At 42.4% G+C, this 21,434-nt stretch overlaps 1 protein-coding gene across 1 annotated transcript; it reads left to right on the forward strand.

Moving 5' to 3' along the window:
• Window positions 1-3,625: 3,625 nt before the first annotated feature.
• Window positions 3,626-20,269, forward strand: NPHP1 (nephrocystin 1). Its single transcript, XM_054180026.1, has 20 exons — window positions 3,626-3,716; window positions 3,793-3,857; window positions 4,410-4,470; window positions 5,502-5,638; window positions 6,157-6,352; window positions 6,634-6,735; window positions 7,030-7,121; window positions 7,312-7,354; window positions 7,853-7,937; window positions 8,624-8,718; window positions 9,340-9,468; window positions 10,569-10,643; window positions 11,234-11,344; window positions 12,739-12,821; window positions 13,656-13,732; window positions 14,756-14,855; window positions 15,255-15,367; window positions 17,662-17,735; window positions 18,201-18,245; window positions 19,985-20,269. Exons 1-20 carry the CDS (start codon window positions 3,648-3,650, stop codon window positions 20,261-20,263), a joined length of 2,031 nt encoding a protein of 676 aa, XP_054036001.1. The 5' UTR covers window positions 3,626-3,647; the 3' UTR covers window positions 20,264-20,269.
• Window positions 20,270-21,434: the final 1,165 nt, after the last annotated feature.

Here is a 21,434-nt window from a genome sequence, read left to right on the forward strand (position 1 = left end):
AAAGAAGGTTAGTAGGTATGATTAACTTCCATCTGGTGTTCTGACCCATACCTTACCTATCCTAATCCCTAAGACGTCTTTGATTAATTTCTGATCCTCTGTGCTATACACAGGGTCTGGCTCTTTTTGCTCATTTGACAGTTTACCATCTGGGATCAAAACAGTCACCTACCTCCCTTCCTTGGCCATCCTTTTATCTGTTTAATTTGCTAATCAATTGACTCATTCTTGACTGGTATTCCCTTTTTGGTGTGCTTTGCAGTGCATTATGGCTACCTTACTTGGCTCTTGCACTGCTGCCAGCAGCCTCAGTATTTCTTCTGCATGTTTAATACCTTTTCCTTGAGATGACAACAGTCCCCTTTCTTTCCAAATGGCTCCATGGGCATGTACCACCCCAAAGGCATACTTGGAGTCAGTCCATATGGTTGCACATTTCCCTTGGGAAAGCTCAAGGGCTCTTAGTGCTATAATCTCTGCCTTTTGAACAGAGGTGTTACTTGGCAGGGCTTCTGCCTTGATTATCTCTTCTCCTGTAGTTACAGCATACCCAGCTTTTCTTTCTCCCTGGATCACAAAACTGCTTCCTTTGGTGTACCAGTTATGGTCTGACATTTCCAGGGGTCCTTCCTTCAGGTCAGGTCTGCTGGAGTAAGTGGCCTCAATTGTTTCCAAACAATTGTGGATAACTGGTTCTTCATCACCTCTCTGGAGGAAAGAGGCTGGATTGACAACATTAGTAACTTTGATTTCTACATCATCCTGTTGTGGAGACAGGCTTGGTTTCTAGAACAGCAGAGACGGTATGTGATACTAGGACTGTGATCTTCTGTCTCACTGTGATATTGTGAGACTCTTTAGTCTCCCTACTTTCCTGCAATGCTGCTACCAACATCCTCTTTTCCTTCCTCATATTCTCTTCTTCCCTATTAGAGAATACCCTCCATGCTACATCCAAAAGTGCCTCTAAATCCCTTCCCTGTGGGGCTGGCAACTTTTGCAACTTCTTGCTGATATCACCAGCAGATTGCTCAATGAATAGTGATAACAGTTGTTGTGTACCTACTTCTGATCCAGGGTCAAGAGAGGTGTTTTTCCTCATGACTTCCCTCAGTTTATCTAGGAATTCTGAGGGTGAGTCACCAGGCCCTTGTCTGACTGAGTATAATACAGACCAGTTGATTGCTTTCGGAATGGCTTTTTCCATTCCCCTGGCTACAAATTCCCAGTATTCTTCCAGTCCAGTTCTTCACAGGGCATCATTGGTATTCCATCCTGGATTTTGGAGTGGAAATACATCCCCTGTGTTTGCTTCCCCTCCCTGGTTTTGAATTATTTCTGTTGCCAGTTCCAATCCATGTTTTTCAATTAATTGTTTTTCTGTTTCAGTCATTTGTTCTAATAACAACTGGATATCATCCCAGTCTGGATTATGCTGCCTGATCACGAATCAAAAAGAAGTAGCTGTCCCTATAGGGTCATTACAATAATTTCTAGGCTTTTTTCTCCAGCTATCCAAATCCTGACTTGTAAAGGGCACCTTAATCCAGACTGGGTCACCCTCTGGCCCTACCTCTTGTCGCAGAAGAGCCTGAATGGGTATCTGGGGAGCCCAGGCAGCCACTTGCTGTCCTCAGGTCCTTCTTGCCACTGGGCTTCCCAAAGCATGAGTCGTAAAACTGACTCCAGCACCACTATCAGAATCACTATCTGCTGCTCCCAGAACTTTTTATGTTATTTCCTGGACCCGCTGTCACTACCCTTTGCAATTTTCCTGGAGAGCGATAAAATTCAGGCAGGTCTTTTGGTTCCTCAGGTTTAAGACCTCTCTGCCCTACGCTACACACAGAACAACACCTTTTCAAGCATGCCTGCCTCTTGTTCTTGGCTTTGTTTTCCTTTTCAAGGGCTAGACCCATTGGATCTGAGGGAGCTCCAATACCACAGTCCCTTTGATGATCAGGATGTTCTCGGAGATAGAAAAACATATCAGCATATATTGACTCATCCCATTTTTTCCCCCTTCTTAAAAACAGCATCAGTTACAATAAAGTTTCATACTCCAAACTCCCATTTACCATCCATTTTTCTCCATTGTCTAATTTATATAATGGCCACCACCGGGTACAGAATTTAATTAGAGTCTTTTGGTTTGTTGATCCTCTTGGAGGGCCTCCAATTTGCTCCCAGTGGGCAAGTATACAACCAAGTGGGGTATGTCTTGGTATCTCACTACTTTGTCTCCCCCCCATTTTACACAATACAACACAGTACTGCATTCTTACAATACACAGAACACACAACTAATACAATTACAATCATAATGACTGGTCCTAAATATACAATTATTGGCCACACTCCCATTCACAATTTTTGTTTTGTCCATTTCTGGCCGTGCTCTTTGCAGAGAAACTGTGATACTGTGAAACAGACTGCAGCTCAGGACTCCCACTCACTCAGTAGATTTTTCGGCATCTCAATCGCACACACACTCAGCCACACATTCAAAACATAGACAATGTTTCTAATATTTTAAGTTCTTTAGGAACCCCCCTGGCCCCATACATACTTAAAATATAAACAATGCTTATAGTTCCCTTCAGGACCCCCCTGGTCCTGACCCAAGAGCTCCTTTACCTAGAGGTGGCAATAAATGCCTTCCTCCTGCGTAGGGCATCCCCTCACGGCTCACGGAGTTACCCCTTTTATAAAAGCAATACCTTCTCTTTGCCAGCAGTCTTGTCTGTCCCTGCGGTGATCTGATGAGTTGGGGAGCTCCCCTCGGGAATATCTCGGGGGGTGTCCTGTGAGGTCCTGTTCCTCAGCAGGTCCTGCAGCCGAACACAGTTCTGCCTGGCTCGCCAAAATGATTTAGACAAGGAGGAGAAACTCGGTAAGCTTCACGGATCATGCTTTTATCACAGCGCCGGACACGGGATCTTTCCCAAAGCCTGTGTACCGACAGCAGTTTCAGGACATGTTTATATGCGAAAGGCTATCTATCTAAAATGACAGATATATGCTGATATTTCACAGAAAGTCACGGTGCTTCCTATCTATACGAAGGTTATCTATCTAAGAATGACAGAGGCATGCTGATATTTCACAGGAAGTCCCGGTTCCTCTCCGGTCTTCCGTTCTTCCAAGGTCCATCCGCCCCTTCCTGTATTCCAGCCAATTATAGTAAGGGGAGTTCGTCATGCATTTTGTCATTTAATTAAATTGGGTAGCTCTTTATCAACTCTGTTGTCTTGTTAAACTCGGTAATTATTTTTAAAGGGTTTTCAGCTCATCAACTCCAAGGATTTTCTCCTTATCATACTGGTTGCCCTGGGGAGGGCAAACGGGGGTCTTATCGGCAGGGTGGCTGCAGGCCAGCTGCGTCAGTCCCCAAGCCAGGCCTTCTGTGGTGGCGCACGGCTGAGCGCGGCCCTTCTGTCTCCAAGTGGGATCTAGCGGGTGGCCCTCGCTGCAGAGCAGCCCCGAGGACCGCTCGGCGGCCCCCGGGGGAGGGGGAGGGGGCGTTATCAGCCCCCGGTTCTCTTTCCCTCAGGAGAGCCGCGCACGCGGCCTACGCTTCCCGGCGTGCAGCAGCCCCAGAAGTGACGCTCTGTGGCAGCGCCGCGGCGCCCCGTTGCCTAGCAACCATGTCGGTGCGGCGGGAGCGGGGCCCGCTACAGCGGGTACAGCGGCGGAGCCGGGAGCTGCAGGCGCAGGTACCCGAGGCTGGACGGCCCGGCCCGGCCCGGCCCGGCCGGGCCTGGACCCACAGTTTCTTGTCTTGTGTTTCAGGTGGAGGCGCTGCGGGCGGAGAGTGCGGCCTTGTCCCCCGGGCAGCGGAAGGGTCTTTCTCAGAGGTGAGGCGACGCCCGAAGAGGTCCCTCGGAGGGGACCTAACCTCGTTCCCACCGCGCGGCCCCTGCCCGAGCTTTCCCCCGCCCTCCTCCCGCTTTCCCCCTCCCCCTGCTTAACTTTAGTCCCGTGGCCAGGAGCTGATTAGCTTGTGGTAAAAAACATCTCCCAGTTACTCGGAGCAAGTGCCCTGGCGCTTAATTCCCTGTCACCTCTGCATCAGAACAAGGAGCAGACAGTTCTCAGTACACTTTTCCGTTTTCCTGCTAATGGTACAGATCTTTTGCTGCCCCTTCTCACTCTTTTCCAAAAGAAAGCAACAGTCTACCTGCTTCCCAGTGTTCAAGGGCTGAGGCAGTTTTAAGTGGGAACTTGTACATTACAGGTGACAATCAGCTAAGCTGACGTTTAGGCCAGTATTGGTATTTGTCAAGCTGCATGTGCACAGAGCTGGGTGAAAGTCTGGTCGCTAAACCAACACGTTTCTGTAAGTGTGTATGATTTGGGCCACCCATCCATCAGAATTTGAAGGAAATGCTCTCTTGTTTTCAATGCAGATGTATGCATCTAAAGAAATTGGTGGATGAAAATACAAATGCTCTTCATGGTTTGAAAAAAGTAAGTGCAGAGATGAACTGGTTTTCTCAAAAAAAAAAAAAAGAAACACTGCAGGGAGCATTTAGAGAACCCTAGAACCATAGACTGGTTTGGATTGTAAGGGACCTTAGAAGTTTATCTAGTCCAACCACCCTGTAGTGAGCAGGGACATCTACCCCTATAACTCTTCTCCCAGGCAAGCAGTACCAGAACAAGAGGACACAGTCTCAGGCTGCGCCAGGGGAGGTTCAGGCTGGATGTTAGAAAAAAGTTCTATACAGAAAGAGTGATTGCACATTGGAATGGGCTGCCTGGGGAGGTGGTGGAGTCGCCATCACTGGAGGTTTTTAGGAGAAGACTTGACGGGGTGCTTGGTGCTGTGGGTTAGTTGCTTGGGTGGTGTTGGATTGGTTGATGGGTTGGACGCGATGATCTTGAAGGTCTCTTCCAACCTGGTTTATTCTATGTATTCTATGTATTCTATGTATCAAGTTGTTGAGACCCCCATCCCAGCTGTCCTTGAACGTTTCCAGAGATGGGACACTCACAACCTTTCCAACCTTACCACCCTCACAGTAAAGAATTTCTTCCTTATATCTAATCTAAATCTACCTTCTTGCAATTTAAAGACATTACTTCTTGTCTCATGACTACACTTCCTGATAAATCTCTTTATGATAAAGTTGTTTTTTATGATAAAGAACACCAGCCTTCTGGTGTTCACATGCCTCAGGAAAAGAGCAATGCCTAGCACTGCTCAATCCCTGTCTGGGATCTCTGAGATCAATTTATATTATTTAGATGCACATTTTTCATGTTGTGCCTACAATCTTTATCCACCCAATACATTATGTTTATCAACCCAATGTGCTGTACTGGGAGTGGAGAATGCAGGTTTGACATATAACATGGAATTTCAGTGTAAAAAGTAAAGGTGTCACTAAACAGGGAGTGACAGCAGCCCAGGAATGTGAAGGCTTCTACGACACATCTGGAAAACTTACTTTATAGGGGAACTTTAACTTTGATCAGTTTGTTGTGTTCTCTCTCAGGCTGATGAGCCTGCGCCTGTAGGGAATTACAATCAGAGGAAAGAAGAGGAAGAAAAGCTGTTACTGAAACTCTCTCAGCAGCTGCAGAAGCTTGTAATTGTCTTGGATCAGGATAGGGCAACTCCAAATTATGCAGTGTAAGTGGCTTAAACAAATACGATCAGCACATTACAGAATCGTATGTGTGTGGTGGGAAAGGACTTAATATTATCTTAACATTATAGTTAGAAGTGCTGATAACCCAGCTCTTATGGGACTTGTTTTCTTGGTGGAGTCAAGAAGGACTTGCTGGAATTTTCTAAGAGTGTTGGTTGAAGGCTGAAATACAACATGGCTGCTGAAAGGAGAGGATGCAGTGTGGTCTGAACTCATAGGGAGGAAACACCATTGGGATGGCACTTCAGGACATGGTTTAGTGGTCATGGTAGTGCTGGGTTGCTGGTTGGACTTGATGATCTTAGAGGTCTTTTTGAGCCTTAATGACTCTATAATGCTGTGATTTTGGATTTTTTTTCAGATCAGGACAGAGTAATACAGAGGAATGAAAACTGTATCTGGATAATATCCTTGCAGAAAAGCCTGTATCGCAAAGCCTTACAGTAATTTCAAATTTTGTTGAAAGAATACTAACAAAAGTCTGATTTATATTGGGTAGGGATGAGGAGCATCAGAAAGATCCTCAAAAACAAGACAAAGGAGAGGATGAGAGTGAAGATGAAGAAAGTAGTGAGGAAGACAGTGAAGAAACAGATGATGACGAGGAGGATAAACTGTTGGATGACCCAAATGTCAAAGAATGTATCACAGTTGGAAACTTCAATGCACAGCAGGAAGGGGATCTCACATTTACGGTAGATATGGCTCTGTAGAAGTTACTTGGCTGCAGATCATTCTGTATTAAGCAATAACTATAATTAAATCCTGTGATTCAGCTGGTTGCTGGTGGGATTCAGGGAGAAATGGGTTGGTGGAGTCCATTTGCTGCCTGCCACAGCAGCAGGGTTTGTCACAGCAATCTGTCATCTCTGTGGTGGGAAAAATGAAGTTTTCTTGGTTTTCTTCTGACTGTACCTTGAACCATGTTGAAATATTTGCTTGTCTTTTGTCTCTGTCTCTCCTTCTAATGGCAAAGAAAGGTGAAGTCCTCCTTATACATGACAAGAAGGCAGATGGCTGGTGGGTAGCAGAAAACTCAAAAGGTGTGAGAGGCCTCGTTCCTAGAACCTATCTTGCGGTTAGTGTGCTGCAGCCTTCTTCTGTTCTGGCATCACCTCTTGTTTTACATACATTCATGATAATACAGCTGCTTAAATTATAGTGCTTACATTCCTTACTTGTAGGAATCCTCCAGTCCCTTGCTGTAGCTGCAGAACTAAAGGCAGTGTTTTGCAGTTATAGTACTCTGGAGTGATAAATCACAGAAAAAAATCTCCTGAACCATTAACATAGGCTGTGGTTTCAAAATGCATTTTAAAGAATAGAACTGTGGAGATGTCAAGCACTTGGCCATTCTGAATTTGAATCACAGGTCCATAATGAAGATGGTGAAAGCCAGGAGGAAGGTGAAGAACACATAGAAGTGGTGGATGAGACAGCAGATGGAGCTGAAATTAAAAAAAGGTAAATGGAGTGATGTGAAAGCAAGTAAGTCTAAAATGATTATTTCTCTTCCTCAAATCTGCCAGCGAGAATAGTTCACAAGGGTATTTGGTTCTTTGCATTTTTGTTGAAAACAAGCCAATATTTAGTGTTTAAATTTTTGTCCCCAAGAGGATGATATATTGTCAAAACCACTTTATTTTAATTCCAGAACTGATTCTCACTGGAGTGCTGTAAGAAGAGCTATCATGGAGGTAGGTGTGTCTCTTAAACAACAACTTCACCTACCATAACGGTAATTATTTTGTTGGCAAGATTTGCTTTTACTAAGCATTGCTTCTTCTATTACAGACCATTGTTTTTACTTAACATTTTTTTTTTTTGTAACAATAAATGCTAGAGAAATGTTCTCTAAACCTTTAGAGCTGCAGTCCAGCCCATGTGTCTGAATCAGTGTGCAAGTAAGATATTTGCCACAGTAGTACTATAGCATTTCTTTGTCAAGGGTGTGATTTTGTTTGGTAACTGCTTCTCTGGAAGGGGAAGGGAAAGGAGATTTAGCACAAGGGAAGTCTGGCTGAACTCATCTGTGAAACAGCAAAACTTCCTGAGGATGGGCCAGATGAGCTTCAGATGAGGTGACTGATGCTTCAGGTCTCAGATACTGGTTGTGTGAGAGTCCTAAATGAGGATAGAATTAGCTATTATATAGTAGAAACACTAACATCCTTTTTCTTTCTTTTTGGCAATAGAATGACACAGTAGAGGTGCTGACCACCATCGGAGCTGTTCCTGCTGGATTTCGCCTATCCACACTTTTCCAGCTCTTAGAGGGAGGTAAGATTTTCTCATCATACCTGCAGTGCAGGATTCTCAAGAGTCTGTGGTGAGCTTCTTATCCTGGTTACTGGCCTGTTGGACTGAAATCAGTATTGCTTCATTATAATAGGTAATCTGAACAGGCTTATACAGTCATGAGGGTTGGAAAAGACCTCCCAAGATCATAAGAGTCCAATCATTAAATAATGTATATTTTTCTTCTTCTTCAATTAAGTTTTCATTTACCTGGGTGAAATCCTGGCCACACAGAAGCAATGACAAATTTCCAAGTGATTTCCAAGATTTTCCTCTTTGGAAAAGAGGAAGGTAATTCCTGTTGACAGGAGAAGGCAGAAAATGATGATTTTTGGGTTGGTTTTTTTTTTAATCTTTCCCTCAGAAATCTTTTGGAGTCTCCTCACCAAATATGTTACACATATCATGTTTTCTTAATCTTAGTGTTTAAAACTGTTTCAAATCAACAGCTCTTTCTGTTAATTAAATTACTTATGGGATGACATACTGCAGAACACTTACAGATAGTAGAAATATCCTTTTTAAAGGGTGCTTGAAAAAGAGTCCTCCATAGTTTTGTCTGGACCGGACAAATATTCAAATGGACTTTAGTCATATCTGAATTTTGGCAATAAATATCCTAAAAAGCATTAAGATGTTGAGAATTAAAAAAATTCCTCTTGTTATAGGCACTCAGTTTCAAGCAAGTTACTTTTTGCAGCCTGAACTTACTCCATCACAGCTGGCTTTCAAAGACTTGGTGTGGAACTCTGAAAAAAACACTGTGAGTATTATTGGTACAAAAGCTATGATGCTTTTGGTCTGAGACAAAGAACAGGAGCTCTGAGGCATGATCTGCTATCAGTATTTCAAATTGGTGGGTAAATACTGCTGTGAAACAACTGATGGATTTTGATGTCAGTCCCCAGGCTGTAGGCAGTTGATGTTACCACATCCTGTTCTCTAATAGGCAAAAAAATGGGTACAAATTGTTGTATTGGATATCTCTAAGAGTCCTGTTTCATCTTGAGTTTGTGGGTTCCTTTCCTGCCTGGGGTGATGCAGATCTGCATAGGTGCCTAGTCTGAATTTTTAAACTATCAACTTCCACTGGGCACTGTGACTTCATGGATTTAATTTGCTTTCTTTCATTTTGGCTAATGATTATATCTTTCATTTCTTCTCAAACTTTAATAGGCCTTTGTCACACTAAAATATTTGTAGTTATTTTCTTAGAAGAGAGCTAAAGGCTTATGAAGAATTTTTGCTGCTGCTGGTAAAGCTACGCAAGCTTTGTGGTTGTAAGAGTCCAGTCTAGTGAAGATCTCTGTAAATAAACACAAAATGATACCATGTGCAGGAGGAGCCTGTAGAGTGATGCCTTCTTCTGTTGTCTGTACTTCAGATCTGTCCCAGACCAACTCGAGTATCCCTGATTGTGACACTGTGTAGCTGTAAAATGATTCCGCTCCCCGGAGTCAGTATTCAGGTTCTCAGCAGACATGTTCGACTCTGTCTCTTTGATGGCAGCCGGGTAAGTTGTTTAGCTAGCAAAAATAGTTGTGATTAGGTGTGGATCTTTCTGGTTTCTCTGTAGCCAGCGCCTCTAATTGTCTCACTCAGAATGAGATGCACACAATCTGCCTCCCAAGCTGCTTAACTTACTCTCTGATGAGTCTGGCTAGATACTTGCCTGTACTTACATACTGATGCACCCTCTCATGCTGTCACTGCAGACTTGTATGCCCCCATTGACCTGTGGTCTGGGTAGTTGCCAGCCCCTGGACATATACGTGTGTTCAGAATTCAGAGCCCATTCACCCCCCAAAATAGTTATAAACAGAGTTTGATGAGAAAACAGAACAGACTGCATTTATCAGGTGCTGGGCATGGCCAGACATGCATATTTATCCCTCTATTCTCCCACCCTTGTTATTCTACAAAGCACCCTGATCTCTCTGTTTTTCTGCCTTAAATTTCTCCCCTGAACATGCCTTTTACTGTCACATGCAGTCCCAAAATGCCCTTCCCATCAGTGTCTTATATCCCTAAGCAGTCTGGAAGGTAATCTAGCCAGCCACTCCTGTTGACTCATTTTGATGGGAGTCACACCTGCCCTCTGGGGCTGACGGCTGTCCTGGGAGGGGCTGGGGTGGGAATGAGTCCATAATTTCAGTTTCTCCACCTGCCATTGTATTGCTTTGCTCCTTCATGTTTATGAAGATAAGCATTTTTTAGGGCTGATCTGGCCTGTGATGTGCCTGGGAATAGTTGGGTCTGGGTCATATTCAGATTGCCCACCTGCTGTGGATCCAATGTGTGAATGTGTAGGGCAGCTTCTTTAGAACAGAATCTAACACTGATGATCTCATGGTTTTCTTTCAGCTTCACCAAGTGCTTTACTGGTGTATATGCAGCAATGAGAGTTTGAAAGTGCTCTGTGGCTGCAGAGATAACTTTTTGTGTAGTCCTTTAAACTGAAATCTGATTGAGTTGAAGAGAATGAGTATTTTTGGCTTCATAGTGTGCAGTGTTGGATCACTCTGGGATAATACTAATACTGCATTTTCTTAAAGCTGCTGAGCTTTCCACAAAACCTTGACTTGGCTTTTTTCACCGCTTATAATATTTCAGGTGCTAAGTAATATTCATACAGTGAGAGCTACATGGCAGTCTAAAAATCCTCAAACATGGACCTTCTCTCCAAGGGTAGGTATCTTTCTCAGGGAGTGACATAGCTGGGAACTACCTGTTTACAGCACGTATTACTTACGGTATTTGTGTTGAAGTAAAATGTACTGCAACATAAATGAACACACAGAAGACAAGACTTGTTGAAATGTACAAATTCAAACTAAACCAAATGTTTTAGCAGAAACACTTTGGGGAAGAGAGGGGGGGAGGAGGAGTAGCAGGAGGGATTGGTGATCCAGCAAGTGGTACTGGTTAACTCTGAATCAACGTCAGGTGCATGCTATGTGGTGTTCATGGAGAGTGGAATTTGCTGCTGTGTTCTTGGAGAGAATGAAGTGGGTTTTGACATCTGAAACTTTTTAATAGCTCATCACAAAAAAGTACAAAGTACCTTGGTAGCATAGCTGTATTTCATAGCACGATAAAGAAGGGGAGCAAGTTTTCAGCTGAAACTGGCTCTCTCCTCATGATTTTCTTCTATGATGATGAGTGACGTTTGACGTTTTCTTCTGAGATGAGTGACGTTGGATGGCCTTTAAAAATCAGAGCATTTTTAATTGGTGAATTCACTTTTCTTTGTTCCTCCCTGCCTCCCTCTATATTAGGTAACAGGTATTTTACCCAGCTTGCTTGATGGTGACTGTTTTGTCAGGTCCTGCTCTCTGTCTTCAGACATTGGTCTATTATTTGAAGTTGGCATCACTTATATTCGCAACGTAAGTGTGTGAAGTTGCAGCATAAATTGGTCCAAGCACAGGTTTATAAAGTGAACCAGCTGTACCACATTCAATGTTAAGCTGCAGTACCCCAGCAGCAAACTGTTGAGACTTGTCCTTTTCCTAACTTACTACAAGGTTGTCTTCCTTTGTACTTCTGGGAGGGAACAGAAAGATGTTAGGGTTTGGAACTTTTAGTTCTGATCAACATTTAGGGAATGAAAGACTTTCTGACTAGTGGGCATGTGTGTACCCACACTGTTAGTCTGCCAAAGATCTCAGATAATGTGATCACAAATGACAAGTTCACTCTTTCATCCTGCATTGTTGTGCTATCTCTGTCATTTGTTTCAGACTACTGTGCTGTCTAGATTGAAAAATAAAGTTTGAACTGTTTAAATGGTACAGAGGGTGGTTTCTGGCTGGGATTGATACAGATACATGCTACCTATGTAGGATACATCTCTGCAAAGCACAGTCAGTAGTGACACAGCAGACAGTAAAGCCCACCACAACTACTGTAATAGAAGGTGGATGCACACAGGACACAAGAAACAGCATTTTGGGGGTACAGTGGCTTTTTAGAACAGGTCACTGTAGGAATTTGGGGTGCAATAATTCAGTGCCTGTGGACATGTGGAGGAGAGACAGGATGACAGCATGGTGGGGATGCAAAACTACAGTGCAGGGAGATAAATAGAGCCAATGTCTGTAGGCAACTGGACTATTTAAGTGCTGAGGATGAACAGCATGTTGGTTCACAGAGACCTAATGAGGCATAATGGCTCTCCTCATGCTAATTGGAGTACTCAAGGTTATGCAAAGCTGTCTGCTTCTGTTTATTGTAGTAAGCTGAAGAGTGTACAAGTTCCTACCTGTTACTGGTGCTGTTTGGGTCAGGAAACAGATGGGCTGGCAGGCAAGATCAGCTCCCTTTCCCAGGCACTGTCTCTGGTACTGTGAATAAAACCTTCCAATGCATGATGTCACTGGCTTAGAAACTCTGATTCTGGAATTGGATGGGTATATCCTCTGGGTAATTTTCCCCCCTCCTTATTTCCACCCTGCATTCTGTAGAGCATCAGTGCAGGTTTGGGGTTTTTTATTTTCTGTATCTGTGCATTTGTTCTTTTTCAGGAGTTTGATATACTTAGTTTTCCCTTAAATGTATATTTCTTGGCTTTGTAAGTCCTTGTGTTTTAAACATGTTGATGGATGATCAACTTCAGTGTAACTGCATGTGCTGTTTGGTAAACATATTCAAACACCTGCAAATGTGATACAGTCAGTGTTTTCTGAGCACAAATCTGGGGCTTTTACCAGTTTGACATTATTATTGTAAAATTTTTGTGGGTCAATTACTGCTCAAGTTGGTTTTGGTGTTTTTTTACTAGTCAACAGGTGAAAGAGGAGAGCTAAGCTGTGGCTGGGCATTTCAGAAGCTATTTACTTCTAGTGGATTGCCTGTCCCTTCCAAGTAAGCTCACTATGTCTCTTTAATGTAAAATAGAATCTCTGTGTATATTGAAGGTGACTATGTCCCTTTTGATTCTGGCTCTTCTTTGTGTGCAATTTGCTCTTTATCCCTTCTCCATTTTAAAATTAGGAGATGAGTTTCTAAGACATGGATGCAGGTAAGAGCTGTTGTGAATGACTCTCTTATTGTTCACTTGGAGCGTGTGAACAAGCTTATGTCCTGCAGTTCGTGGGTCCAACAATCTTAAAGAATAATAAAATGTATGTATTTCTGTTTTGTTAAATGCAGGAAAGCTTTCTGTTAATTGACAGAAATTATTCATTGTAGAGCAGACAAGCAATACTTGGATATTTACCAAATGTGTGCATACATGTGTATTCCAAATACATCTGGATTACAGGGGGAAAAAAACCCACCACAAGAGACTTCCACTGTTCTATAAGTCTCTGAATCTCTTCCAAGTCTGCTCTCTAACATTGTTTTTCTATTCAGTTAAGCTAACAATGGTATCCAGAGGGTGAAGTTGCATGGTTGCTTCAACAGTGACTTACTCTTGACAGAATGAAGATAGTATTACTCTTCAGCATTTTAAATCTTCTATGTCTAAGTAGCTTTGATACTTAAGCCATGACTCATCAAGAACATTTTAGTGAAACGATTGCTAAATTTCATGTAAGAAAAATATCGGAGGCCTGCGGAAAAGAATCAGCATTGGTATTTCTTTTAAAATAATCCATGAGTTTCCCATTTATCATTTGAGTTTTGGTTATTTAGTACTGTTCTCATACATCCCTACCCTCTTTTTATTTTAATGACGCTGCTCTTCTTTCACAGAATATATGAGCTGCCATTAAATGGTGGTACTCCCTATGAGAGAGGAGTTGAGGTTGACCCATCGATATCAAGAAGAGGTGTGGTTTCTCCTAAGCATTATATAAATTAGATGAGACAACAAATGTTATGTCTGTTTTACCATATGCTCACTAGCATGCAGTCATCACAGCGTGATTTGGTTTTGGGTGTTCTCATTTTGCATAAAAGAGCTGATTTTAGGGCTGGTGGGATTCATAAGCCTCATTGCCCTCTACAACTACCTGAAAGGTGGTTGTAGACAGGAAGGGGTTGGTCTCTTCTCCCAGGCAACCAGGACCAGAACAAGGGGACACAGTCTCAAGCTGTGCCAGGGGAGGTTTAGACTTGAGGTGAGGAAAAAGTTCTTCACTGAGCGAGTCATTTGTCATTGGAATGGGCTGCCCAGGGAGGTGGTGGTGGAGTCGCCGTCCCTGGAGGTGTTCAAGGGGAGATTGGACATGGCACTTGGTGCCATGGTCTAGTTGTGAGGTCTGTTGGGACAGGTTGGACTTGATGATCCTTGGGGTCTCTTCCAACCTTGGTTATACTGTGATACTGTGATAAGGATCTGCCAGAGACAATGTTGACAATGTTTCTGTAATTTCCAGTTTCCAATGTCTGCAGGTTGAGGGCTAGTTCTGAGAAATGTATTATTTCTTCAACTGCATTTTTTTTAACTGCAGGATATCTGTCCTAGTTCTTTCCTGCAGGGCTGAATAAAGCTTCACTAAGCATTGGTTTAGACAATAGACCACTTGTGTTTTATATAAATAACATCCATTTGCCAGTGATACATGCTGCAAGCTGCAGAAGCCTTTTGCCTTTTGGATTTGGATGCTTACCTCCACGTTATTCCATGTATATGATGAATTCACCATCCTAGAGAGAGATAATAACTTATGTTAGACCAAACACTGGTATAGCTGATAGGTTGATATGTTTTCCTATTTTCAGTTCCTCCTGGTTTTTAGACCATTCTTAAACCATTACAGCCTTGCCAAATTTAAATGTCCGTTCTTGTAATGGAATTCTTAACATTCTTTCAAAAAAGAGTGATCTCACATAGGTATTTATTTCTTAAGCAGGCAGTGGTGTTTTTCATCAGTTTATGACACTCAGGAAACAGCCTGTGCTTGCAGTGAAGCTGAGGTCATTAAGTGCGCGGTCAAAAGACATCCTGAAGTAAGTATTTTGTGTGTGCTGCCATAATATGAAAAAGTATTAATTTAGCCTAGAATAGTCCCAGAGATGTAAAGTGTTCCTTCTCCCTGGGTCACTTGCTATGGAAAAATGTGAGAGTCCTGTCACCTGCATATTGTACTTGATCTTCGTTTGATGCTTAGAGCTACTCTGCTGAAATAAACTAAAAACTCTTTAGATAATGTTGAAAACCACAACAGCAGGAGCCTCCTGTTACAGCTTCATCAAAGCACACCTTCAAATGCTGTGATAGATTCATGGAGATGCCAATAACCATCATCTCCATAAAGCTGTCATTACCTCCAAGTTTGGATGAACAATGCTCTGCAGGAACACTTTTCAGTAACAATCTCAGCTGCATGTTCTTTATTTTCCCAACAGTTTGCTACCAGAAACATTAATTGGCAGTATGTGCCACATCCACCTCTTGATATTTTATCGACAACTGCTTGGTGATGCACTCCTGAAAGACAGAATAAGTGTGCAAAGCACAGGTAAGAATTGCTATTGTGGAGAAGAACTCAGTAATGGAGAGTGTGCAGGATAAAGATCGGGTTTCCAAGGAGAATGACTCTCCAGTTTGTAAGAGAAAGCAGGACTCTGCAGGAGCACCTCTTCCTGATACAGGGTAGTACTCAGAGAATTGTGTTCCCTGGTAGTGCTGGCAGCCATCTCACCAAGTTAGTTGTGCTCCCTGTGCAGAGGATTTCAGTGCTTCTACTTGCCGTCTGCAGGTGTTGTGGGGACAAACAAAAAGCTGCTGTCCCTACATACCACCACTCAGGGTGTTTGCACTTCAAACTAGTAATACTTCAACTTGCATCTAACTTCTTGTCCTCACATCACTTCACATTGCAGAATGCAAAACCCACAGGAATATTTTTATTTTCAGTGAAGTATGAATGAAGTGCTTTCAGTGAAATTCTCATTAAAAAGGGTTATTTCACAGACTCACAGAATGGTAGGGGGTGGAATGGACCTCTGGAGATCATCTATTCCAACCCCCCTGCTAACACAGGTACACCTAGATCAGGTTGCACAGGAACGCATCCAGGTGGCTTTTGAAAGTTTCCAGAGGAGACTCCAAAACCTCTCTGGGCAGCCCATTCCAATGCTCCAGCACCCTCAAAGCAAAGAAGCTTTTCCAAATGAAAAAATAAATACATAAAAATGAATTAAAAGCAAGTAAAGGATTCTCTGGAAGAGAAAGACTCCATTTTCACTACCCAGGCAATGATCAGACATGCACACAGCATTACTCATTCATTTCTAGTGTATGTGTGTTCTCTGAGTAACAGAAGAGATTAGGCACACAATTTTGTCACTGAGGGTAACTCACCTTCTTTAGCTTTTTAATTGTTATTTGCTTATTGACTAATTGAGCAGGGAGAGACAGGAGTGGAAGAGTTCAGGTTTTAGAACTCAGCATCTTGCTCTAATTTTGCAGCTGTCTTATTCTTTCCACATCTTTCAACAAAACTCTAATGGTTAGTGTCTTCTCCATTTTAAATAAATTTGAAATACAGAAAAATCACATTTCATAACTCTGCTGTATGTGAATTTATATTGGTACTGCAAAGTCATTTTTGGGGTGTTTTTTCTCCAGCTCCAGGATAAACTACCTATCATCTCATTCTGTGGCAAATAAACTTCCTTGTGCACTCACTTATATTTTTCACTTAAAATGTGTAGCCCTACTCAGGCATCTGAATTACAGGTTCATCTTTTAAGCATGCTCAGATCTTAACCCCCTTCCTGATCTTCTTGAATCTCTCTCTCTATATTCTGAGTATACTGATTTGAGTGTCTGAAAGGCAGACGGTTTCATAAGTCAATACTTCATTTAATAAACTTCTCAGAGAAACTAAAAATGCTTTGATTCTAAACAGCAGTTGAGAACTGCCATACTTACTTGATGTGATCTTGTAGGACAAAAGGTTAGGCCTCTTTTGGAGTTCAACTGTATCCACTTGGAATGAATTAAAGGTTTCACCCCAGCATTTCAGAAGTTGTTTTGGTAGCTGGTTTCTTCTGGTGTAACAAGAGGTTTCTCATATTTGAAATTCAGCTGTCATTTTAGAAATAGACAACTTGAAATATTTCACAAAAGCACTCAGTTCTGACTTCCATGAACTGTTCTGTTACTAGTGAATGGTTACCGTTTGCTGAACTTTCCATCAGCATGAAGAAACAAGGGTAGATTTAAACACTGAATATCAAAAGAGAAAGAAAACACTTCGACTAAAATTCTCCTGTATGTCACTTGTAATCTTATCCTCAGTTTCATTAATGAAAAATTAGAGGACCCCTGTGCCAGTGGGCCTCAAGATTTACCAGATGGTAAATTAACTCTGTTACTTGTTACCCGGTTATCTTAAAATGGTATGCAAGACAAGCCAGACTTAGGTAGAATGCAAGTGTGTTTATTGATAACATCCAAATCAAGCAGGGCAATTTCAAGTGTTTATAAAAAAAGACAGGTGCAGACACGAGGAAGAACACCTTGGTCTACCATAGGTTAGATCAATAAGGCTCTTCCTTGCTGGCTTCTCCTAACAAAGCAGCAATCGTTCTTTGTATGTCTCCTCTCTCAGCTTAAATGCGTCTCTGCTGTCATTAGAGAATGCAGTTGTTAGAGAGCTCTTAACACCTTTTGTGCTCTCTGCAGTATTATTACAGCTAGTTTTTTCTCTGCAAAAGGGAGGGAATATGTTGAATACCTTGATATATTGATACCTTAAAAACCATCCTATTCCTTAGCCTTGAATGTGCTCATTTTCTGTTTCAGATTTAATCTGCAATCCTATTTTAGCAACTTTCCCTCAACTCATGGATCAGCCAGACTTGATGGATGCACTTCGGGTATGTTATCTACGCAGTCTTGAGTTCCAGCTCTTGTGTTAGGTTTTCCATGTAGCTTGCAAACTTTGCTCTTTTTTTTTATCCTGTGAAAAGAGAAATGGACAATACAAAGAGCAGAAGAGTTTTATAATTGTTTTAAGTATTCTTTGGGGTTAGGCTGGATTTCTCCATGCTTGTAGGGTGGATAAAGATCAACCTCAGTTGTGAATGTTTTTTCTAAGAAGTGGATCTCTTGATTTCACCTATGTGGCTCTGATAGTTTCAAACCTCCAGATCCTCACATTTGTAAAATTTGGTGGAATGGCTGTTTGCTTAAATCAACTAAAGTGGCACAAAGGAGGAGTGCAAAGTGCAAGGAAAGTGGGACTGCAACAGGAGCTTTAGGTACTGTAGGACTGCAGTGAGCTGAAACTGGAATTGCTTTAGATCTTCACAGTCTCGGTCTGATTCTACATTTCATTTCAGAGTGCTTGGGCAGATAAAGAAAGAACATTGAAGAAATCAGAAAAGGTAATAAATGACATAGTTTTTCTTTGATGTATATTCAGTTTAATTTGAACTAGAAGCTCTCTATCAGTGTTCTTGCTAGCGAACCTTCCCTCTCACCATAAATTTATTTAGCAAGTATAGATGCACTAAATGCAGTTCATAACATTTCTTGTCCATATTTACAACAGGACAGTAGGAGAAAAAAATATGATATTGCAGCTTTTTGTCTTGGTGTTTGTATATAGTTGTTAGTGGGGAAACTATTACAGGCTCGTACTCAAATTGTGGCTTCCTATCATGATGTACTTCTGCTACTTGACTGGTAAAAGCTTTCTACTGGTACAAAAGGGCCTGTGTGTGTCCACAAAATAATTTTTCCCCCTCCAATCTTTGAGTTCCAGTCTTCCTACAGTATGCCTGGAACAAGGCCCCAAAATCCTACTAATCTCCCTACGTCAGAGAGCTGTAATCTCCCATTTTGGTGTGTAGAATCGTCCATCTGACCAGGTGTACCCATGCCTCATCCTACCTCCTGTCCTCTGGACAAAGAGAAGATTTAGGTAACTGAATGAGGAAGTCATTGGCTCTTAACCCAAGACCCTTTGCTTCTTGGTAGCAGCAGCAAAATATTTCATTTATTGTGCATGCTACTGAACAGATACAAAAGGAGATCTCCCTGTTTATGCAAACAGAACAAAAGGCTGTTGAGTCAGAATAGCTTTTTCGAGGTCATTCATCCAAAATGAAAGCTGATCTGCTTAAAGAATTAGTACCTCCTTGATATCCCAGAACCATCCAGTTTTACCTGAATTGTCAGGTGCCACTCCCACGGTAGGATTGTTGCCTGGCAAATTCTTACTCCTTGCATGGTTCTATGACACTTAGCTTCTAAATCTTCTGTTGAGGTGTGAACTGCTCAATGCCAATTGTAGGGCTTATGTCTGTGGGCTGTTTCTGGAAGACTCTTGGTGGTCAGGGAATTTCCCAGAGGGCAGAGCTCTGTGTCCATACACAAAGGGATTTTTCTAGCTTGACTGTGGAAAGTGAGGCACAAGGACCTTATCTGGTTAAAGAAGTCAGGATCTTTCAGTGTTTGATAATTGACTGGGCTGATTCTTAGTCTTGGGGTTTGCTAACTGGACTTTACAGGGGAGAGCATAATTCTCACCACAGACAAGAATGTCCCAAGTGTGAAATAACAGTACTGACAGTGTGGCCTTACCTCCTGCCAAAAGCCAGGTGCTGCAAGGACTGTGGAATTGTTGCAAGCCTCCACCTAAAGCAGTAGAGAAACGAGTGGAGTTGGGGCTTACAAGGTGGTGAGGATGTGGCACAGTCCTTGTGTGCATGGCAAACAGTCTCAGTCTGTACCTGCAAAGGCTGTAGGGAACTGTTGCCAAACACTGTTGTTTTCAGGAAGAAATATAAATACCCCATGAGCAAAGGGCTCTCAGTGACAGATTGTTTTGTGGTAACACTGGTAGGGTTTGTCTGTGTATTGCTGCTCTTTGTTGTATGGAGAAGTAGGTGGGTAGGAGAGCAGATTTGTTGATCCGTGGTTTATGTAGTGTAGTTCTTGGCAGTGAATGTGAAGTTCATCCATGATGTTTGTTTAGGAAGGTCACATCTCTTCCCTGAGAACTGGGCATTTGTGGAATGTTTTTTTGGTTTGTTTTTCACTTGTGTACAGTAGTTCTACAGCTGTGCTTGGCAACACCATATATTTGCACTAACGTATTTTCCAATACTCTTCTCTGCAGAGAGATCAAGAATTTCTGAAGTCTCTGTTTGTCCTGGTATACCATGACTCTGTCTTCCCTCTCCTCCAGTCCACTTTTCTCCCCAAGTACAAGTGGGCTGATGAAGAGTGTGAAGCATCTCGCTGGAAGGCAATTGCTGACTTCTTGAAAAGGAGTCAAGAGAATGATGGTGCACTTCAGTATCTGCTGTCATCAGAAAACACTCACAAAGCCTTTGATATCTCAGAGGTGGCTTACGATTTCTTAGGAGAAGTGAAGACAGACAGTCCTGGAGTATGAATGGATTACAGAATAATAACTCAGGCTATATAGTAATGGGGTAAAAATATAAAGAAATTGTTACTGAAGTGTTTACTGTCTGAATTGCAATGACTACTTTAACACATTCAACATTTTGAGAAATTAAAATTACTTGATCAGTTCAACTAATTGAAAGTTTTAATGTGTTTTAAATGTTCCCCATTGCAGTATTAGACAAGGCTGTATTGGCTGTTACTACAAGTAACTGCTGTAGCCTCATCGAGTGTCCCATTAAACTGAACAAATGCTGAGGCGGTGATTTTCTTCTCTCATACAGCTTCAAATTAATTTCCAGTTTTGTTTTAATTAGGGTGAACAAAATACTCTTTGTCCCAGAACCCCAGCAGACTGGTAACAGGCAAGGATAATAGCAGTGATCTTTAAGAATGCTGCTGAACAAGGTCAGGGAAAAAAAATCGTCGTATGTCCAATCAGTGGACAGCAGGTTCCTCTGTATTTAGACTGGTTTGCTGGTTTTCGTTCCCACTCAGGAAAAGGTTGGGTTATTCACAGGAATGTGCTTGACCCACCTAATACAAATAAAAGCTGGTGAGAATCTAGGGCATGCTGTGTTTCCCCTATGTGTGCAATAGAGAGCACCCTCTGTGCTGCTTGCCTAGGGCAGGCTAACAAGCTGTGGGGTGTTCCTCAGGGGGACCAGGACCTTAGAGGTTACTTTCCCCTGAGCAGTTTGTACCCATGGGCCATATGTGCTGCCTGCCCCTGGTGGAAAGTTATAAAGCCCATGTGTCTTTCATGCTGGAGTATTTGGATGCTTTCTGCATGGTGATGGCAGTGATTTATGTGGATTTAAGTCCAAGCCAGGCTGTGGCTTGGTGTAAAATAAACAAGATCTTTCACAGAACCCTGCATGGAGCTCAGAGCCAGCTCCCACTGACAGCATTTGTAAGCTAGAGTCTCCAGAAGTGCCACAAAGCACTTCCTCTGGCCTAGGAGGGGTCAGACGATAAGAACCATCATGCATTTGATCTTTGCTCCGTATTGCGCAAATGCTTGGCACAGAGGCCAAATCCCTAGGGCATCACTTGGCTCTTTAACAGAGAGATACGGTGTCTCTCTAGGATATGGTTTTCTTCCTGCTGCAGAGTACTGCCCAAGTCGAAGAGGTCAGAATGATTTCACTAGGCCA

Source organism: Dryobates pubescens, chromosome 3 (genome assembly GCF_014839835.1).
Source record: "Dryobates pubescens isolate bDryPub1 chromosome 3, bDryPub1.pri, whole genome shotgun sequence".
Lineage (NCBI taxonomy): Eukaryota > Metazoa > Chordata > Aves > Piciformes > Picidae > Dryobates > Dryobates pubescens.

Excerpts from the sequence above, each read along its gene's own strand:
- NPHP1 (XM_054180026.1), top strand. The coding sequence starts at position 3,648 with ATGTCGGTGCGGCGGGAGCGGGGCCCGCTACAGCGGGTACAGCGGCGG. Across the intron at positions 6,736-7,029 it reads TTCCTAGAACCTATCTTGCG|GTCCATAATGAAGATGGTGA; the intron begins GTTAGTGTGCTG and ends TTTGAATCACAG. Across the intron at positions 8,719-9,339 it reads GGAACTCTGAAAAAAACACT|ATCTGTCCCAGACCAACTCG; the intron begins GTGAGTATTATT and ends TCTGTACTTCAG.